Below are 21,655 nucleotides of genomic sequence, written 5' to 3'. Positions count from 1 at the left end.
CTAACACCACCATCACCACCACTAACAACCACCATCAGCACCATCAACACCATCCCTAACACCACCATCACCACCACTAACAACCATCATCAGCACCATCAACACCATCCCTAACACCACCATCACCACCACTAACAACCATCATCAGCACCATCCCTAACACCACCATCACCATCCCTAACACCACCATCACCACCACTAACAACCATCATCAGCACCATCAACACCATCCCTAACACCACCATCACCACCACTAACAACCATCATCAACACCATCCCTAACACCACCATCACCACCACTAACAACCATCATCAGCACCATCAACACCATCCCTAACACCACCATCACCATCACTAACAACCATCATCAGCACCATCAACACCATCCCTAACACCACCATCACCACCACTAACAACCATCATCAGCACCATCAACACCATCCCTAACACCACCATCACCACCACTAACAACCATCATCAGCACCATCAACACCATCCCTAACACCACCATCACCACCACTAACAACCATCATCAGCACCATCAACACCATCCCTAACACCACCATCACCACCACTAACAACCATCATCAGCACCATCAACACCATCCCTAACACCACCATCACCACCACTAACAACCATCATCAGCACCATCAACACCATCCCTAACACCACCATCACCACCACTAACAACCATCATCAGCACCATCAACACCATCCCTAACACCACCATCACCACCACTAACAACCATCATCAGCACCATCCCTAACACCACCATCACCACCACTAACAACCATCATCAGCACCATCAACACCATCCCTAACACCACCATCACCACCACTAACAACCATCACCACCATCACCACCATCCCTAACACCACCATCACCACCACTAACAACCATCATCAGCACCATCAACACCATCCCTAACACCACCATCACCACCACTAACAACCATCATCAGCACCATCAACACCATCCCTAACACCACCATCACCACCAACAACCATCATCAGCACCATCAACACCATCCACTAACACCACCATCAGCACCATCAACACCATCCCTAACACCACCATCACCACCACTAACAACCATCAGCACCATCAACACCATCCCTAACACCACCATCACCACCACTAACAACCATCATCAGCACCATCAACACCATCCCTAACACCACCATCACCACCACTAACAACCATCATCAGCACCATCAACACCATCCCTAACACCACCATCACCACCACTAACAACCATCATCAGCACCATCAACACCATCCCTAACACCACCATCACCACCAACAACCATCATCAGCACCATCAACACCATCCCTAACACCACCATCACCACCACTAACAACCACCATCAGCACCATCAACACCATCCCTAACACCACCATCACCACCACTAACAACCATCATCAGCACCATCAACACCATCCCTAACACCACCATCACCACCACTAACAACCATCATCAGCACCATCAACACCATCCCTAACACCACCATCACCACCACTAACAACCATCATCAGCACCATCAACACCATCCCTAACACCACCATCACCACCACTAACAACCATCATCAGCACCATCAACACCATCCCTAACACCACCATCACCACCACTAACAACCATCATCAGCACCATCAACACCATCCCTAACACCACCATCACCACCACTAACAACCATCATCAGCACCATCAACACCATCCCTAACACCACCATCACCACCACTAACAACCATCATCAGCACCATCAACACCATCCCTAACACCACCATCACCACCACTAACAACCATCATCAGCACCATCAACACCATCCCTAACACCACCATCACCACCACTAACAACCATCATCAGCACCATCAACACCATCCCTAACACCACCATCACCACCACTAACAACCATCATCAGCACCATCAACACCATCCCTAACACCACCATCACCACCACTAACAACCATCATCAGCACCATCAACACCATCCCTAACACCACCATCACCACCACTAACAACCATCATCAGCACCATCAACACCATCCCTAACACCACCATCACCACCACTAACAACCATCATCAGCACCATCAACACCATCCCTAACACCACCATCACCACCACTAACAACCATCATCAGCACCATCAACACCATCCCTAACACCACCATCACCACCACTAACAACCATCATCAGCACCATCAACACCATCCCTAACACCACCATCACCACCACTAACAACCATCATCAGCACCATCAACACCATCCCTAACACCACCATCACCACCACTAACAACCACCATCAGCACCATCAACATCATCCCTAACACCACCATCACCACCACTAACAACCATCATCAGCACCATCAACACCATCCCTAACACCACCATCACCACCACTAACAACCATCATCAGCACCATCAACACCATCCCTAACACCACCATCACCACCACTAACAACCATCATCAGCACCATCCCTAACACCACCATCACCACCACTAACAACCATCATCAGCACCATCAACACCATCCCTAACACCACCATCACCACCACTAACAACCATCATCAGCACCATCCCTAACACCACCATCACCATCCCTAACACCACCATCACCACCACTAACAACCATCATCAGCACCATCAACACCATCCCTAACACCACCATCACCACCACTAACAACCATCATCAACACCATCCCTAACACCACCATCACCACCACTAACAACCATCATCAGCACCATCAACACCATCCCTAACACCACCATCACCATCACTAACAACCATCATCAGCACCATCAACACCATCCCTAACACCACCATCACCACCACTAACAACCATCATCAGCACCATCAACACCATCCCTAACACCACCATCACCACCACTAACAACCATCATCAGCACCATCAACACCATCCCTAACACCACCATCACCACCACTAACAACCATCATCAGCACCATCAACACCATCCCTAACACCACCATCACCACCACTAACAACCATCATCAGCACCATCAACACCATCCCTAACACCACCATCACCACCACTAACAACCATCATCAGCACCATCAACACCATCCCTAACACCACCATCACCACCACTAACAACCATCATCAGCACCATCAACACCATCCCTAACACCACCATCACCACCACTAACAACCATCATCAGCACCATCAACACCATCCCTAACACAACTAACAACCATCATCAGCACCATCAACACCATCCCTAACACCACCATCACCACCACTAACAACCACCATCAGCACCATCAACACCATCCCTAACACCACCATCACCACCACTAACAACCATCATCAGCACCATCAACACCATCCCTAACACCACCATCACCACCACTAACAACCATCATCAGCACCATCAACACCATCCCTAACACCACCATCACCAGCACCACCACTAACAACCATCATCAGCACCATCAACACCATCCCTAACACCACCATCACCACCACTAACAACCATCATCAGCACCATCAACATCATCCCTAACACTACCAATATAACCAACACCACCAGCACCATCCCTAACACTACCAATATCACCAACACCACCATCCCTAACACTACCAATATAACCAACACCACCATCCCCAACACCACCAGCACCATCCCTAACACTACCAATATAACCAACACAACCAGCACTATCCCTAACGCCACCAGCACCATCCCTAACACTACCAATATCACCAACACCACCTGCACTATCCCTAACACCATCATCACCAACACAACCAGCACTATCCCTAACGCCACCAGCACCATCCCTAACACTACCAATATCACCAACACAACCAGCACTATCCCTAACACTACCAATATAACAAACACCACCAGCACCATCCCTAACACTACCAATATAACCAACACCACCATCCCTAACACCACCAGCACCATCCCTAACACTACCAATATAACCAACACCATCATCCCTAACACCACCAGCACCATCCCTAACACTACCAATATAACCAACACCACCATCCCTAACACTACCAATATAACCAACACCACCATCCCCAACACCACCAGCACCATCCCTAACACTACCAATATAACCAACACAACCAGCACTATCCCTAACGCCACCAGCACCATCCCTAACACTACCAATATCACCAACACCACCTGCACTATCCCTAACACCATCATCACCAACACCACCAGCACCATCCCTAACACTACCAATATCACCAACACAACCAGCACTATCCCTAACACTACCAATATAACCAACACCACCAGCACCATCCCTAACACTACCAATATAACCAACACCACCATCCCTAACACCACCAGCACCATCCCTAACACTACCAATATAACCAACAGCACCATCCCTAACACTACCAATATAACCAACACCACCATCCCTAACACCACCAGCACCATCCCTAACACTACCAATATAACCAACAGCACCATCCCTAACACTACCAATATAACCAACACCACCATCCCTAACACCACCAGCACTATCCCTAACACTACCAATATAACCAACACCACCATCCCTAACACCACCAGCACCATCCCTAACACTACCAATATAACCAACATAACCAGAACTATCCCTAACACTACCAATATCACCAACACCACCAGCACCATTCCTAACACTACCAATATAACCAACACCACCAGCACCATCCCTAACACTACCAATATAACCAACACCACCAGCACCATCCCTAACACTACCAATATCACCAACTCCACCAGCACCATCCCTAACACTAGCAATATCACCAACACCACCATCCCTAACACTAACAATATCACCAACAACACCATCCCTAACACTACCAATATCACCAACACAACCAGCACTATCCCTAACGCCACCAGCACCATCCCTAACACTACCAATATCACCACCACCTGCACTATCCCTAACACCATCATCACCAACACCACCAGCACCATCCCTAACACTACCAATATCACCAACACAACCAGCACTATCCCTAACACTACCAATATAACCAACACCACCAGCACCATCCCTAACACTACCAATATCACCCACACTACCAGCACCATCACCAACACCACCAGCACCATCCCTAACACTACCAATATCACCAACACCACCAGCACTATCCCTAACACTACCAATATCACCAACACCACCAATCTCACCAACACCTCCAGCAGCACTACGACCAGCACCACCAATCACCATCACCAAGACTAATGCCACCACCACCAGTAGCACCACAAACATCAACACCACCACCAGCACCATCCCTAACACCACCAGCACCAACACCACCAGCACCTTCACCAAAATCACAATCACCAAGACCAATACCACCACCAGCACCACCATCCGCACCAGGACTTTATCATGTCAGTAGGCTGAGCACCTGGAGGGACACTATTTTCACATAAATGCAGCTTGTTACTCAGACTTGTCCAAGCACTGACACTCCCACCTTCCAGGATGATAACTGTAGGAGGCACAGGGCCAAATCTTTGTGTCTGTCCTGTTTGACAAGCATGCTGAAACACTGAGATCCCATGGAAAACTTGCAACAGCTGGTCAAACACTCAAATAGGTACTTAAGCGTGATCTCTTGCTGCATACAAGACTGAGATACAACCTGACCAAACACTAGTGGCATCCTCCAGGAAGTAATCATGAATTATTTATGAAGATCATTTAAAGTGCGGTACAAGATAAGATTTTATTTAGGAAAAAAGAGTCTGATAGCAGAAAGTAAGCTGTTCCAAAGCCTAGGGGAGTTTTAATCATGATCCTGGATCAAATGTGACCTCAAGGATATTTGCCCAGTGGAAGGTGAGAACAATGTAAAGCGACGAATAAGAGCTTAAGATAACAGCTGTTAAGAAATGATTGCTGCTGTGATTCATGAATTATTAGTAAACAGTGTCATGCCACTCAGCTTTATCTGGAGACATTACAATCTAACATCATCACACAGACACAACAGCACACTCCGGGCATGCCAACATTAACTGGTGCTGGAAGTGAAGAAAGATCATTCTTACAGATTCATTAACTCCCTATTACCTTACTGCATGAAGTGAGATCAGCTCTGGTGTGTGTGGTAATGAGCTCTTCAGCAGTGTGAGCTTGTTACCTCGGGTGCCAGGTACTCTGGTGTTCCGCAGAACGTCTTCATAGTAGCAGCATCAGTGATTCCTTCTTTACACAGACCGAAGTCTGTGATTTTAATGTGGCCATCTTTATCAAGCATGAGATTCTCCAACTAAAGGAAAAAAAAACAAACATCATGAGTGTTTATTTGTCTTTTTCACAATATAATGGGATATACTGTTGTTAAGCTTAAACACACGGACTTGTTTAAACACATCAGAGAACATGCTGATGTTTTGTATGAAACCATTTACTCCATCTACACTTCATACACCATGGCAGGGAAAAGATCCTTCCAGCTATTTAGTACTTTTTTTTTTTGTTTCTTGGCAGGCACCAGAGTTTGATATCAACCCTCTCCAAAAAAAAAAAAACAGCTTCAAACTCTACAGCTTTTAATTACATTTTCCATGTCCCGTGCCACACGCCAAAATAAAAGCAGTGCACAGGAACTCAACAGGCGTTCCAAAATGTGTGATTGCTTCCCTCCCTCTTTTTTTATTTATTAATTCGTTTTTGTTTACCTTGAGATCCCGGTACACTATCTTGGTGGAGTGCAGGTAGTCGAGGGCAGAGACAATCTCGGCGCCGTAGAAGCGCGTGCGGTCCTCTGAGAACACCCGTTCTCTCGACAAATGGAAAAACAGCTGCAAGATAAACAGCAGGGACAGGATTGCAATAATTACTGATTTATTGAAGGAAATTAACACAACACAAACTGCCTCCCATCGCCATATTGAGATGATAGATGGCAGGGCCCTCGGAGGACGCCTGGCGAACCCAGACAGCAGCTGGCGCATCATCCCTGGCTTTCCAGAGAGAGGCCGGCGAGGCCTGTTAAATCAGCATTTTAATCAATACACCAATCTTGTTAAAGGCAGCGCTAGTGCGCTCGCGGGCTAACGTCCCATCAAAGTGGCAGGAGCACCCCTTCCCCCGCAATCATCGCCCTCATTTTTTTTTTTATGGAGTATGCCCCCCCACCCTCGCCTGTCTCTCCCAGTCAGATGTCAAGGGTTTCTTTCAAACTGCTTGGCCCTCGTCTCCGCTTGAGCTCGTCTTCTACAAATTACCCAGGAGCCCGGCAGGGAGGCTCTGCCGTTTAATTGCTATGGGAGGGAGTTGAATATGGCTGTCCGGGGAGCGCTAACGGGCCCGCCGATCAGTCGGGGAGGAAGGAGGGAGGGGGGAGGTGAGAAACGGAGTGAGAGCGCAGCAAAGTATACGAGGACAGGTGTGCTTTCATCAGTGCGCTGGCAGCTGTGAATGCGGCACGGCTTGAAAGGGGCAGCAGCGCATGCAGAGGGCTGAGTGTGAGGAGTGTGAGGAGGTAAGCGGATCGGCCCGGACCGGGCCGGGGGAGCAGGTGACACTGCAGGCTGAGGGGAAAATGAGAGCGAGATTGCTGCCTCCGTGATTAAACAGCGCCATTGGTGGTGGAATTTCATTTATCAAACGCTGAGGCCCTGAAGAATAAAGTCACGGGCTGGAAACTTTCTGGAAGAGGAGTAGGTGGAATAGCTGCAGGGTTTTGCAGATACCACACAAAATCATTCATCAGTCCTTATAAAGAAAAGGCTGATAGAACTTAAGATTTGTGATATGTTTTGCTACTATGTGAATACACCACATACAGAGACAAACTCTTAAATACATGAAGTATGGAATTACAAAAAAATAGAAAAAGTGGGAGGATGTAGAAGCTTAGTGAGCAAAGGCCCTCAACCCTCAATTACTCAATCGTATAAAATGAAATAAATGCCAGAAATGTAAATTTAAAAAAAAAACCTTTTCTATTTGAATTAAGCAAAGAAACTTTTGAGGAAAAAATAAAAAAACATGAAGTACAAAAAAGCTATGGTGAAGAGGATGAGATAGAATTCAGTTTGCTTTCCTAAATACCTGCTTAGACAACTTCATTCCTAACACTTTGCTATGAGTATTTAAATCCCTCACTGGGACATTTATTTATTTATTATTATTTTTTTTTGGTTAACTTTAAAAGAGATCAATGGGAATGTTAACAAGGATTTGATATAAGCTCTATAAAAAAAATCATCAATGTTCTGACAATATTAGCTCAGTTCCTCAGACAAAAGAGTGTTTGCTGACTTATTTATGCACAGTCTGTGTGTTCATTAAAAAAAAGTACATTACTATGAATTATAGAGCTTAAATACTAAACAAATTTCCACTAGACTGGTCTTCAGTAAAGGTACTTGATGTAGCTAGTTTGTTAGAGGAAACATACATGATTTTTTTTTTTTCAGCTAATTAATAATGATATTAATCACCCATAATGGGATTTCGAGCGATGATAGCAGGTGTTTGTTTATGTACAGCACTGCTTTATATCTGATCAATGATAGCGTGCTGGGATAAAAAGCAGTTTGATGGATACCGCAGAGTAAAGACAGTCCACGCCATCGCCGTTCCTCTCCGGAGCAGTGAAGCCATTCGTTTATATGCAGGATAACAAAATTGGTTTACAAATCACCAAATCAACTTTTTTCAAAGAATCTCGAGGCGATACGAACGAGCGTGTATCTACTCCATCCGAGCACACAAGGCAAGCCCAACTACATACAGTACATACCTCTCCTCCGTTGACGTACTCCATCACGAAGCAGAGGCGGTCTTTTGTCTGGAATGAGTACTTCAAAGACTAAAACAGCAGGCAGATACACACCATTAGGGGAAGAAGAAAAAAAAAAAAAAAGCCAACAACTTATAACAACATATGTCTTTGCAAACACAAACGTATGTTGAGAAGCATCTTCTCAAAACATATGCTGAAAGACACAAACTTCTCCCGAGAGCAAATTAACAGGGATATCGCTCGAGAGCAAAGGCTCTGCGCTTTTTTCACTATGGCCTTGATGCTAACTTTGAAATCAGGTGAAGGTGAAGAGGGGCAGCCTTCTGAGTTTGTGCCAGGTAAATTGTTGTTGTTTTTTTTCCCTTTTCTGAACCTGCTGCGTATCAAATGTGGTATACAACAGCATCTGGAGTGTCAGTGAAATTATCTCTCGCTGGCGACTTCTCAACAGATGTACAGCTACATTTGTGCTGCTAATTTATAACAGTTTATTCTCTGCATTATAATTAGACCCTGGGGAGAGCGCTATCATATAGGAGACGAGCATTGTGAAGCTTTACGCTCGCAGACAACTCCTGTACGTTCGGCCGCGGTACAGTAAGTCATTAGGAAGTGTGTGTACTCACAGTTAAGAAGGGGTGTCGGGTGTTTTTCAGCACTCGGCTCTCGGTGAGCGTGTGAGCCACTTCGTCCTACAGCGTGCGAAAGGACAAGGAAATGAGCCTTACTGTATATTACCTTCCTACCTGTTCTGCTCTAACTAATATATAAACAGTGATGGAATAAATTGTGGAATAAGTCTCACTGTAGAGCTTTTGCTATAGGAGTGCCATTAAACTTATCCTTAAAAAGCTTATCAGTGTGATCAGTCCAGAGCTGAACCTTATTCTGCTTGGTTAATCAACTGATCTTCAAAAGACTGTGAGATGAGGCTTCCAGGTTGCACACGTTGCACTTTCAGTAGCTAGGAAAACTCATTTCTGTCGTTAGCGCTGTGTTATTTGTAGCTAGATGTTATGTAGCTTTATGTACCACCATGGTCCTGGAGAAACGTCTCATTTCATTATGTATTGCGTCAGCTATGTATGGTTGAAATGACAATAAAAGCTTATTGACTTGACATCCGTTTGGGTGAAAAAAATCTCTCTCTCTCTCTCTCTCTCTATCTGCCTACTCTCCTGCTCTATACATATCAATGTAGTGTTCAAAGTTTTAAGATTTAACACAAACACATGTACAGAAGCAGGGCTGTGTGTGATGCAACGATTCAAAGCTGCAAAACATCCTAAAGTGCAAACTGTTTGTTTGTATAGCTCTTTTAACAATGAGACAGTGTCACAAAACAGTTTTAGAGAAAGAAAAGCAACATCTGCCTGGAAAAACAAAAATGATAAGAATGAAAAGGGAACTCATCCTCTTCTGGGTGACACCGAACAGTGGGATTATAAATCATTACCTCTTCCACAACTGACACTACTTAATGCTGCGTTCACACATACACTGATTTGATCTCCGCAAGTCTCCATTCGCTCTACTATGGAGTCGTCGGTAGGCGTTCCTACTACTGGTTGCCATGGTGATGGTGTTTATTAGTGGGTGGTGTAACTAGCATTCCAAATCGGTTTTCTTGTTGCTAAAATGAAACATTCTGGAGGGAGAGTTGGGTGTTTGTGGATAAAAAATTAGCAGCGTGTATACATGCGGCATGTCATATGGGATGAAGGAGAAGCAGTGTGAGATCTACTGCCTTTCAACACTCCCACTAATTGGTGCAGCAATTCGCTCCGTGTTTTTCGTAAACTTTTCGATCTCCGGTCGCTTTGTCAGTGTGACTCGCTTCATATATGAACGTAGCTGTGCTGAAAGGATGTTCAGTATGAGTAGAACTGGGATAATACCACTAAGATTATCCACTGAAGCAACTCTCTCATATAATTTCTCTCATTTAAGTCTCTACAATGGAAATATTTTTGTTTGCCTTTTCATCTCAGTGTGTTCCCTAGCCTTAAATCAGATAATCCGACAATGTAATGCAGCATACCTTTGCAATAATAACTTCTTTTTTCAAAATCTTCATAGCGTAGTACTTCCCACTGGCCTTCTCCCTTACGAGAATGACTTTACCAAAAGTGCCTTTTCCCAGTAGTTTTAAATAGTCAAAGTCATTCATTGTCTGCAATAAAAAAACAAAAAATAAACAAACAGCCAATATATGGTGTAAATAAAAAGTCCATTAGGATTATGGGAAAGGTCAAAACACCTAAACATAACGCTTACCTTAATTTTACTTTAAATAGCATTATTTACTGAGTTAATTAACATGAAATGAACACAAAATCAGAAACTTCCAAATTAATACACAATAAAAGTTAAAAGAAAGTGTTGTGATGTTAGATTAAATGTCGAAATACAAAATACACCTGCACTGACTCATGTTTATTCAATCCATGACTAAAATAGCATAAAAACTAGCATGAAATAAAATAAATGATCCTAATATCCAGCACAATACTGTGTGAAAGCTCTAGGGTTTGATCTCAGGTCTGAATATTATTAATTAATATTATCCCAAAAACAAGCCAGGAACTCCACATTGCCCCAATGTGTGTGTGTGTGTCTGTGTGTGTGTATATGATGATGTCTATGATGCCCTGAAACAGATTTCAGCATCCCATCCAGGGTGATTTCCTGCCTGCTCTCAGTACAGGATGTGTGTCCATCATGACCCTGGTCAGGATAAATCAGTTACTAAAGATCGAAATGTTCTAAAGGTCAGTAGAAAAAAAATATTCTTCAATATTCATAGTTGCTGTTCAGTCAGAATTCTGAAACTGAACTGCAGACATGTCAAGTAGTGGATCATATTGTGTAATGTGAGTTACACATTTAACTCAATTGACTTTGAATATATTTAAACAATATAAACGAATACAATTGTTTGTTACTGTACTGATGAACCTTTGTGCAAAGTGCTAGCAAATAATGAAATAAAATGACATTCTACAGAAAATTCATCATGATGATGGTTTTTTTTTTTTTTTTACATGTTGTTACCATGCAAAGCAAATTTCTCTTCACAGAGCGTGAGCAGATGGTGTGGTGGTACCTTGCGTTTGTGGTGACTGATGGAGATGTCCATCTCTTCCTCGCCGATGTTGTCTATCTGTGAGGTGGGACTGCACTGGATGCGCTCCTCTTCCTGGCTTTGGAGTTTATCAGCCACCATCTGGATCGCTTCTGTCCACTCATCCCTTAGACAAAACACACGCACACACACACACTTAGAAAACATGCAAGATGTAGCAAGCTGTGGGGATTTTTCATTTTTACTGCCTTAGGATTCCTCTGAAGGGAAGGAATATAGAAATATGAGGTGTATAAGGGTGTATATAGAAATATGAGCTGAAATTTTCAAACCCAACATAAAATTTTCCTTCCCATGGACCCCAGATCAGATGACCTGAAAAGTATCTGACGACACACGTGACAGTGAACAAGCAGAAACATCATCATTTAACGGATCTAAAGTGGCCGAGATGTCTTTGCAAACATGTTGGCTCCACCGAGTTTTCATTTGTTGTGCAGCAACAACATCTGTTGTGTAGAATCAGTCATGCATTCATATTTCTGAGCATGTGTGTGTTTAATAATGATGAATACATCTCAGAGAGGCCTGCTGTATGTCATTGTTTCAGCAGACGGTTGTGTCATTTTTCAAGTTCAGAGTCACTCTATGAGCTCGAAAAAGCGTATCAGTGCCTGTCGGAAACTTTTAACAGGCCGACTCTTGAAACCGAACAAAATGTTACGCTGACATAATGACACATGGAGGCTCTGCGTTGTCCTTATCAACCACAACCTTAGAGACAGAGTGGATTATTAAATTTGTGGGTAGATGCGAGTGTGTCTTCCTCCCCCAGCTCTTCCCTGTCAGCCAGCTCCACATAAGCACGCAGATGTGAATCTAACCATGCAGCAGCCAGGGCTGTACTAGTCCAGTTTCAGCACCAAAGCAGCAGTGTTAAATACAAGAAAAGCAAAGCAAAGCCAAAAACAAAGAGAGAACATTTTGGCACTGTCTTTTACCGATAAAGTCTTTACGGAACCCAGATTATTTCCTCCAAAAGCCCTAACCGTCACTGTCTAAAAATGATTTTAAACAATGTAGCGGAGGGAAAAAAACATAATTACTTAGAAACGGTACTGGAGAGATGAACACTATTCTTAAACGATATTCCCCATGATTTTGATGATGATGGCTTGTGTTAATATAGCTATAGTTTATCGCCGCAAGCCTCCAGTCGCTGTACTATGAAGCCGTTAGTAAGCGTTCCTACTGCTGGTTGCCATAGCGATAACGTTTAACAGAGGGTGGTACATTCCACGTGACAACAAATCAGTTTTCTATGTGCTAAAATGAAACATTCTGGTGTTTGTGTACAAAATTCAGCAGTGTATATCTGCATCACATCATATGAGATGAAGGAGAAGCAGTGTGTGCTCTCACATGCTCTCTGTTGTCTTCACCCCCACCAGTTGGTACACCAATTCACTCCATTTTTGCGCTAAAACTTTTCTCATCTGCGTCACGTCGCTGGAGACACGCCCACACCTAGTCGTCAGAGCTCGCCGTCACTCGTGTAACAAAGCTCTCATTGGAAATAAAACTCTGGTGGCTTTGCTGCTGAGAGTCGATGTATGTATATCTTCCAAATAAGTCCAACTGGCTTAAAACTGGCTCCAAGTCATAACATGTAAAATACCAGGGCATACAAAAACGTGAGTGCTTGATGTTTATAATAATCTCTCCTCTAGCTGCATTATCATTTAATTTTTCCCCCAACAGAAACCCCATTCTCTAAGCAGGCTCCAGCTCCATTTATTCTGCTGAAGCCTGTGTTTCTTATCAAATGTCAAGCAATCTTATTAGGAGCGAGACAATTACTGCAGCGATTCGTGTTTCACAGTGAATGACCAACACTCAGCATGCGACTCTCATTCTCTCAGCCAGCCAGCGTACATGGCTTTCTGCTTTTTGTTTGTATTTCCTAGCACTTGTCCTTCCTGCTGAGAAACCAACAGCTGGAGGATACAGGCCAGTGCGTTTTTTTAACGCCTCACTTTTTAAGTGATGATAGAATAATCATGCTACTTAGGATTTTTTTTTTATTTTATTTTTTTTTCCTGTGTGCCAAAGCAATCGGCAGCACGCTGTGTTAATAAGAAGTATTTCTCTACTGGGAACCAGACTCACCTTTCCTCTGGAGTGTCCACATGGAAGGTCCTTTCGATAACTGTGGTCCACTGTAGACATCTGATAATGAAGGTGTTGGGCTTTGGCCGTTCGGTTTTCATCAGCTGGCATTCTGTAATGAAGGGAAAAGGAAGGAGATGAGTGAGGTATGAGAAATGATTTGATGCTTAAAGTCTAAACACAGAATGCACGGTTACTGAAAATCGAACTAAAGGAAATCATGACCTACAATCGAGAGCATATTTTGTGTGTGTAGTGAGGTCAGGTCGGCCAACTGCAGGGAACTGTTACTGTTTGTTTCAACCCGCATTATCCTGTTTATCAAACGTCTGTTAGCAGAAGGGAGGCTAAGAGAGTAGGAAAAAGCAACGTAGTACCACAGGGAGACAAATGATAGAGAGAGAGAGAGAGAGAGAGAGAGAGAGAGAGAGAGAGAGAGAGAGAGGTGTGAAAGATGAACTGAACATGGACAGCTTTCCTATAAACAGAACACGTCTGAGACACCAGATGTTTCTCTACTTTTGAATGCATATTTGCTCGTAGGGGAGCAGAGGTGATCTCTGAGCTCGGATCATTGTCGCAGCGGACAGCGAGGAAAATAGCTGGACGACAGGTGAATCGTTGTAGCAGACTCTGCCTTCAGCTCATCGCGAGGGTTCTCAGCTGGCCAATTCCAGCCGGCAGCAAACAGCGTCGCGGCCTACATTCGGTCCCGAAGGTTAATGGCGACGGCGCAGATGTCATGGGGTATGTGCTCTACCTGGGCCGTAGATGAAAATTAGAGGCGCCCGCTGTGAGCAGAAAAACAAGGTCACAGCAGCCGGGAATGTGACACCTCAGGAGGAGCAGAAGCTGAGCCGACAGCATTGTTTGCTTTGCCACGTAGGATCACAGATGACGAGCTTTGCTTGAAGCAAGAGCCGCTAAGCAGAGCGAGCATGCCAATTAAACAACCCAGAAGCTGCAAATTCCACCGCTCGTGCCGTGCTTTAGCTTTCTCGGGTCCAAAATAAGGTTGAGAGGGTGCCAAGCACAGAAAACATCAGGAGACAAAACATGGCAATCGCTTCACTGCAAATTAGGACTGACTAGCATCAAAAGATTTCGAAGGAACAAACTTGCATGTGAGTGTTCGAGATTTTGCATTAACGCTGTGGAGGAACAAAATGAATACAAAATGGATATTAGAACAAATTAGCAAAGATACGAAGGAAACATTTCGAAAAGCAATAATCATGAGACTATTTCTGTTCTAATTATTATACAGCAATAATATATGTCATAATAGTAATTTTAAAGGTTTAAAAGTATAAAATTTAACTAATTACTGGGAGTCAAAGAAAAAATTGTCATATGTTGCAATCATTGTTAGAATAGACTAATTGGGGAATATTGATTGCTCTGCCTGGTGGGCAGATGTAGATCTGGTCAGTGTGTGTGTGTGTGTGTGTGTGTGTGTGTGTGTGTGTGTGTGTGTGTATGTGTGAGAGTGTGTGTCCGAGTGGTCCGGAGGCGGATGGGCAGGGTGGGGAGAGACAGCACATTAGACTATGAGCCTCCCACAACCACCTGGCCTCCCAGCTTTCTGCAACAGATGTGGCAATCCTCTCCCCTGCCAAGCAGCCTGGGCTGCATGTATGGCCACTCCTCTCTCTTCCAGGCTTTAGATTAAAACCTGGCCGCGCCTCCTGACGGATGGGAGGATGAGGGACAGAGGCTCACTCGATGAGTCCTAGAGCCAGCTCTCTGGGCCCATTACCCAGCATGCCATGGAGAAGCATTTGCACGTGTATGGTGCGCATTTTCTAGGGGTTACCAACGAGTTTACTTCACCAGATGCTCCCAGAGAAACTACAGCAGCATAAAAACAAACTGAATAAATATTCACGATTTATAAGAATATTTTATTGACTCAGTTTAATAGAGGTCCCACTCTAGTCATCTGAAATAAGAAGCACATGCTGCAGGAAGTTACACTGATATCAATCAATGTATTTCTTGTACAGGTGTGTCGATCACCAAATGATTCACAGCATAGAAACTTATTTGATATCTCAATCCCTAGATGTCAGAATGTAATGTCCTGAGTACTGAGAGTTAAGAGCTAGAGCACACAACACAGCCTTTACTGATCAAACGTCAAGCTTAAGGGCAACGGCACAAAACGTTCACTCACTAGCAACAGAGAAGTTATTGAGGGGGTACGGGAGGTCTGCATCCTGTGGCTTCTCCTTGTACCCAATGAAGGATCCATCGGTTTTTAGTAGAAAGTAGCGTGGTCTCCAATTCTTGATATATTCACCTGAAAAGAGATAAAGGAAAAAAAAAATCATAATCACAACCAAGTACTTGGAAAGGACAGCAAACTGTGGCTGATGCATTCAGGTCCTTTTAACAACCTTTGCTAATAATAATAATACCAAAAAATTAATTAATAAGTAAATAAGCAAATAAACAAATAAATACATACATTCATTAATAACAAGAAGAAGAACAATAAAATAAACAAATAAATAAAAAATAAAATAACACCACAATAATAATAATAATAATAATAATAATAATAATAATAATAATAATACTGGTTAGTTTGTGCATTAACCACATATTCTCTCTGTAAGGAAGGCTGCTTTCAAATCACTGTCCAAACACTAGGATTATATCATTAACATGTTCACCAGCTCAGAGCTGGATATCAACTCGGGTGCTGTTTATCTAAATTCAGAGGCAGATGTTAGAGTGGACAGAGTCCACACTGTATTGACCCTGGAGTATGTAGGGTGGGAGAAGGGGGGGGGCCAAAGGCCTGTAGGATCTGGTCTGTTAGGTGCCACAGAGACAACTCTGAACTGATTCTGAAACCTTTAACCCCTCCAGACTAAAGTGAAAACACAACATCTGCTGAGCAGCTGCTCTCATTGTATTACCATGTAAAACTTCTGGTGCAACAGCCTGCACCATCTAATAATCAACAGCAGGATTACAAGAGTGTCAACATCAGCATGAATGGGGGGGCAAGCCTATTACACACACACACATTTTCCCAGACACCGACACTTTAATGCACATTAAATAGATCTGTTATGCGGCATGTGGTACTTAGAATGATGTGTTAAGGCTAATTTATCTGCAGCACTGCTTATATTTACACCTCATCAGATGAAGATTTGTCTGGTAAGTTCGGTTTTAGATGTCAAATCAGCACAGGTGTTACATAAATATAACTCAAATAAAAACTTCTGGCACATTTTACTGTAGGGCATCATGCCTGAGGTTTCTGGGTTTAAAAAAAAAGTCTATATTAAAGAAAGAGCTGGTCAGTATGCAACTGAGACTGAAAGGTTTTTTGTTTTTTTCCCCTAGCCTGCTTGTAGGAATAGGTTAAACCTCAATTTCACTATTAAATATATTCTACTATCTATTCTCAGACACTTTAATATAAAAGGTCATGTCAAAAGCAGCCAATAAGATATCTGGTAAAAAGGGCGGGGTCACAACTGAAAAGCTGAAGAGCTGAAATCAATTTCAACCAATTCTCTGGTGCTCTTTAGGAGGGAGGGACGACATGGCCTGCTCTCTCTCTCTCTCTTCCCTGTCAATCATAGCAACACTAGCCAATCATGAGCTTCTGTGAACTGGTGTATGTGGAAGAAGGCAGATAATGCTTGGCTCTGTGTTACACTGCAGTGTGTCACAGTATGAGCAGCAGGTCAGAAACATGTGGTGGCTAGCTTCACACGTCTCTGAGGAAGCCTGTGAGAGACACTTCATCCCTCCTGGTTGTAGCTGTCATATGAGAGGGGGAGACATGGCTAGTGGGTGGGTGGGAAATTGGCAGGTCACCAAATTAGGAAGAAAAATTGGGGAGGAAAAGAATTTGTCCTTTTCAGAGCACAAGCAAGGTGCTGGACAGTGATGTGTGGCAGCAGGAGCTGTTCCTGATTACAGATCTTCAACCAATGGGTCCGAGTTAGGATTCGTACACAAGTCTGCACTTATTTAGGGAGTAAAGTAACCTACGAGTGTGTTTTAGCTGATGATGACATCATTAGTTTCCACAACACGAGTGACAGGGGAACGTTGTGAGATAGAGAAGCAGTAAGGTGCCTTAGACATACAGAATATATACAGAACTATTGCTAGTAGCATATGCAGAAATAATTACGGACCTGACTTCATCTCTTTTTTACCAGTACAGTGGCATGTTGTTGTCCTCTAGAGATGTTTTTTCCTCTAGTAGCTTCGAATTTTTATTATGAACAAGCACTTGGGGCATCAGAGAGGGCAGATATTGGTTTGATGTCACCATTTCCTTTGCAAATATAAACTACTGATTAATAATCACTAATAAAACTACTAAAACAGCTACTTCTTAAAGCCTTACTGTGGAGTGTGACAGGACAAAGAAATTCAGTGCTAAACATTGGGCTCGGTTGAATGAATGAATGAATGGGTCACTTAACAAAAGGGACAGTCCAAAAAAAGCTCCAATGAATTGTGACACAGTGACCTGCCAAGCTACAGCAATAAAACACAGTTAAAGCTCATTATGCTTAATAATCATCAGTTTATCAATAATGCAAAAAAAAATTATTTAGAATATAAAATCTCTTCCCCCTAGAAACAAGGACATGTGGTCACTGAACAGTGTCTACAGCTACACAATAAGCCGTGCAAAATATTCTCACTCCAAATTATTCTTTCTCCATCACCTTACCCCAGAAAGAAATGCTAGTTTCCCATATGCATGATAAACTATCTAAAATCTGCGATATCTAACCTCGAAGCTGCACCGGCAGAGTTTCACGGCCTCGGATCTTATCTATTAAGACAGACAATCTGGTAGCCACGTGAGCGCAGAAGCCGGAGAATCCCCAGACGTGTGCTTTCTGATTCTAAACTCCTGGTAATTAGGCGCTATCTCCAGCAAGTGACACACAGGCCTCTGTGACAGCTCTGATCACTTTTTTTTCCATCAGAGGAGGAAATAAACAACATGTTCTATTTGTAACATCCACTTAAAGCATAATGACACCAGCTTCTCTTAATTAACACATCAGAGAAAAACACCTGCTCATGTTAATTTGAGGAGACGGAGGTCTTCGCCGCTATGCCTCCATCAGGCGGTGGAGTCGATGGGTAGGAGGGAGCAGCTGAACAGAGGCAGCCGCCTTTCCACAAAAAGAGACAGAGAGAGAGAGAGACAGAAGGAATGAGAGAGAGAGAGAGAGAGAGAGAGAGGAAGTGGAAGGGTGTGAGCTGATGGAAAAAGAAAGTCTCTGTCTAGCAGTTTATCTAATAATAATAGAAATAAAGTTGACTGATCAGCAGAAAAGATGGAGAAAGTATTCTGCAAGACGTATCCTGCAACATCCACAATGCAAAGAAAGAACTGATTCGTCATTAACACCAAATTTGCAGAAAAAATATTCAAAAATATAAAAATGTGAGGAAAAATATTTATGCAAATGCAAAAAACTACTCATACAAAAGTCGTCTTCTTCTAATTATTATTATTATTATTATTATTATTATTATTATCCATCTTTCGTACCACTTGTCCTACACAGGGTTGCAGGGACTGAGGGCACAAGGCAGGGGACCCCCTGGATGGGATGCAACCCCTCACAGGGAACTAATCCCACACAATTACACACTACAGACAATTTAGAGATAGCAATCAGTGTGTCTTTGGACTGGGAAAGAAAACCGGTGTACCTGGAGGAAACCACACACATACACACACACACACACGGTAGAGTGGAAGTCAAACCACAAACCCCAAACCCCAGAGGTATGACACAAACATGCTAACCACCAGGCCACTCTGCTTCCATTTACACTACTACAATTACTACTACTACTAATAATAATAATAATAATCAAGATAATAATAATCAGTAGTAGTAGTATACACTTTTATGAGTCAGTGTCTTCTGTGTTTGTGTGTGTTTCAAACCCAACTTATATGACACCAATTAATAATCACAAGATCCAAGATTCCGTAAAATGAAATGTAATATAATTTCATTTTTTTTTTATCATTTATAACGACTGTTAATTTGTCATTTCAGGCAAAATAAGACTTTTTGAATGATGAGTCAGTCTTACCTAACATTTCCTAACATCTAATATAAAGAGGATATCTAAAATGAATAACTATACATAGAGCACTTAAATATACCTGTAAGGATAATGTCAAGTGTCTACTAAGTGCATCCGTATACTTTATGGCATGACATGTCTAAATGCTGCATGGTTATACATTCTGAAATGTCTACAATGTGTACCAGGAAACACAAAGCAACATGAATGGTTTAGTTGGACATCACTGAGGTACTAGAGTGGATAAAGGGGCAGCTCCTATAGCCCAGTGTCCTTCAAATCCAAAGTGTGTAGAAGATCTGGTCTGGCCTGGTCGCAAACCATCTGAGAGTCTCTCACACACACACAGGTTTGCAGACACCTGCACAAGGTATTGACCAGAATGCTCCTGGAAGATTCACGTCGAGAGTCTTCTCAATACCAGGAGTGCTAATGCTGATTTGGGATACGCTGTAAATATGCAGTGGAAAATTCTCATTTCCTGCCTCGTTCTCCCATTAAGTTCTGCGATCTAGACAGCTCCAACTGCACAATTAAAATATCATACTGGGCGCCATTCAATTACAAGCCTAGATTAATTGTTCATTTGTCTGTGGTCTGTGACAGCCGGACGCCTGTGGGACAGGGAGTTGGACAGGCCGCTTCCAGACAGACGCGTTCTTGAGCAAACGCAACCCCCCCCCCCAAAAAAAAACATCGCCACCCGCTCTGCAAACTTGCACGAAACTCTGAAACTCGCTCGTTACTTCCATGATGTTTCGTGCAGGATGGAGGCAGGAGGAAAAGAGCGAGGGGGGGGATGATTGGAGGGGGATGAGGAGGGGGGTGGGACACAAAAGAGAGAAAAAGCACGAACACAAAAAACAAGGCCATTTGTTAATCAGTCCAAACAAGGATTTAATTTAATGCTTTGGCTGGGAGCGCTCTGCTTTGCAGATGGCTTAAAGATGAGCATGTGATGGGTGCTGTGGGAGTGGTGCCTGCCGCGTTCCAGCACACGCTGGGCACTCCAAGCGGCAGCAGCTCGCCTGGGCATGAGTGTCCACAGCCGCTCCAGCGTAGCCCAGGCTCAGGCACGCGCCCGCAGACGTGGGCAGCATTATAGCGGAGCTGTTCCTGTGCTAGGTGCGTTCGGTTCAGCGCAGGCTTGCTCGAGAACATTTTTGGAGCTGCTTTAGCAACGATGGCAACACTAGCAGCAACACGAGCCCACTCTTTCTCTTTCTTTCTCTCTGACTCATCCGCACACAAATGGAGAGTTTGAATGTTTTAAATACACAACCCTCACAGTGATGTCTCTCTAAGCACGGGTGAGATTTTCTGCAGAATACTTAAAATGATTTGTGTCTGGCTACAGCTGCTGAAACATGCTTTCCAAACAAGGCTGGTTCGCTTAGTTTATTTGCTCGCGAAGTTTGCAAAACGTTCCCTCGCTATTACATCAAAGAGCATGATACTCTGGTTCAGGATGCTGGACATCTGTCTTTGGCAGGTACTAAGACTTATTTACATTTCACATGCTTTGTAGAGCAAA

At 43.5% G+C, this 21,655-nt stretch overlaps 1 protein-coding gene across 3 annotated transcripts in view; it reads right to left on the bottom strand.

Moving 5' to 3' along the window:
* Positions 1 to 21,655, bottom strand: part of akt3a (v-akt murine thymoma viral oncogene homolog 3a) — a 104,474-nt gene that overhangs the window by 14,471 nt on the left and 68,348 nt on the right. For all 3 annotated transcript variants that reach the window (XM_058381328.1, XM_058381338.1, XM_058381346.1), the window contains 8 exons: positions 16,193 to 16,318; positions 14,017 to 14,128; positions 11,869 to 12,013; positions 10,804 to 10,935; positions 9,389 to 9,454; positions 8,760 to 8,828; positions 6,688 to 6,810; positions 6,147 to 6,275 (listed from right to left, as the gene is read on the bottom strand). In XM_058381328.1, coding sequence (XP_058237311.1) covers positions 6,147 to 6,275; positions 6,688 to 6,810; positions 8,760 to 8,828; positions 9,389 to 9,454; positions 10,804 to 10,935; positions 11,869 to 12,013; positions 14,017 to 14,128; positions 16,193 to 16,318 — 902 coding nt within the window. The remainder of the gene's footprint in view (positions 1 to 6,146; positions 6,276 to 6,687; positions 6,811 to 8,759; positions 8,829 to 9,388; positions 9,455 to 10,803; positions 10,936 to 11,868; positions 12,014 to 14,016; positions 14,129 to 16,192; positions 16,319 to 21,655) is intronic.

This window comes from Hemibagrus wyckioides, linkage group LG03, assembly GCF_019097595.1.
Source record: "Hemibagrus wyckioides isolate EC202008001 linkage group LG03, SWU_Hwy_1.0, whole genome shotgun sequence".
In the NCBI taxonomy this organism is placed as follows: Eukaryota; Metazoa; Chordata; class Actinopteri; order Siluriformes; family Bagridae; genus Hemibagrus; species Hemibagrus wyckioides.
This window is presented reverse-complemented; position numbering and strand designations above follow the sequence as displayed.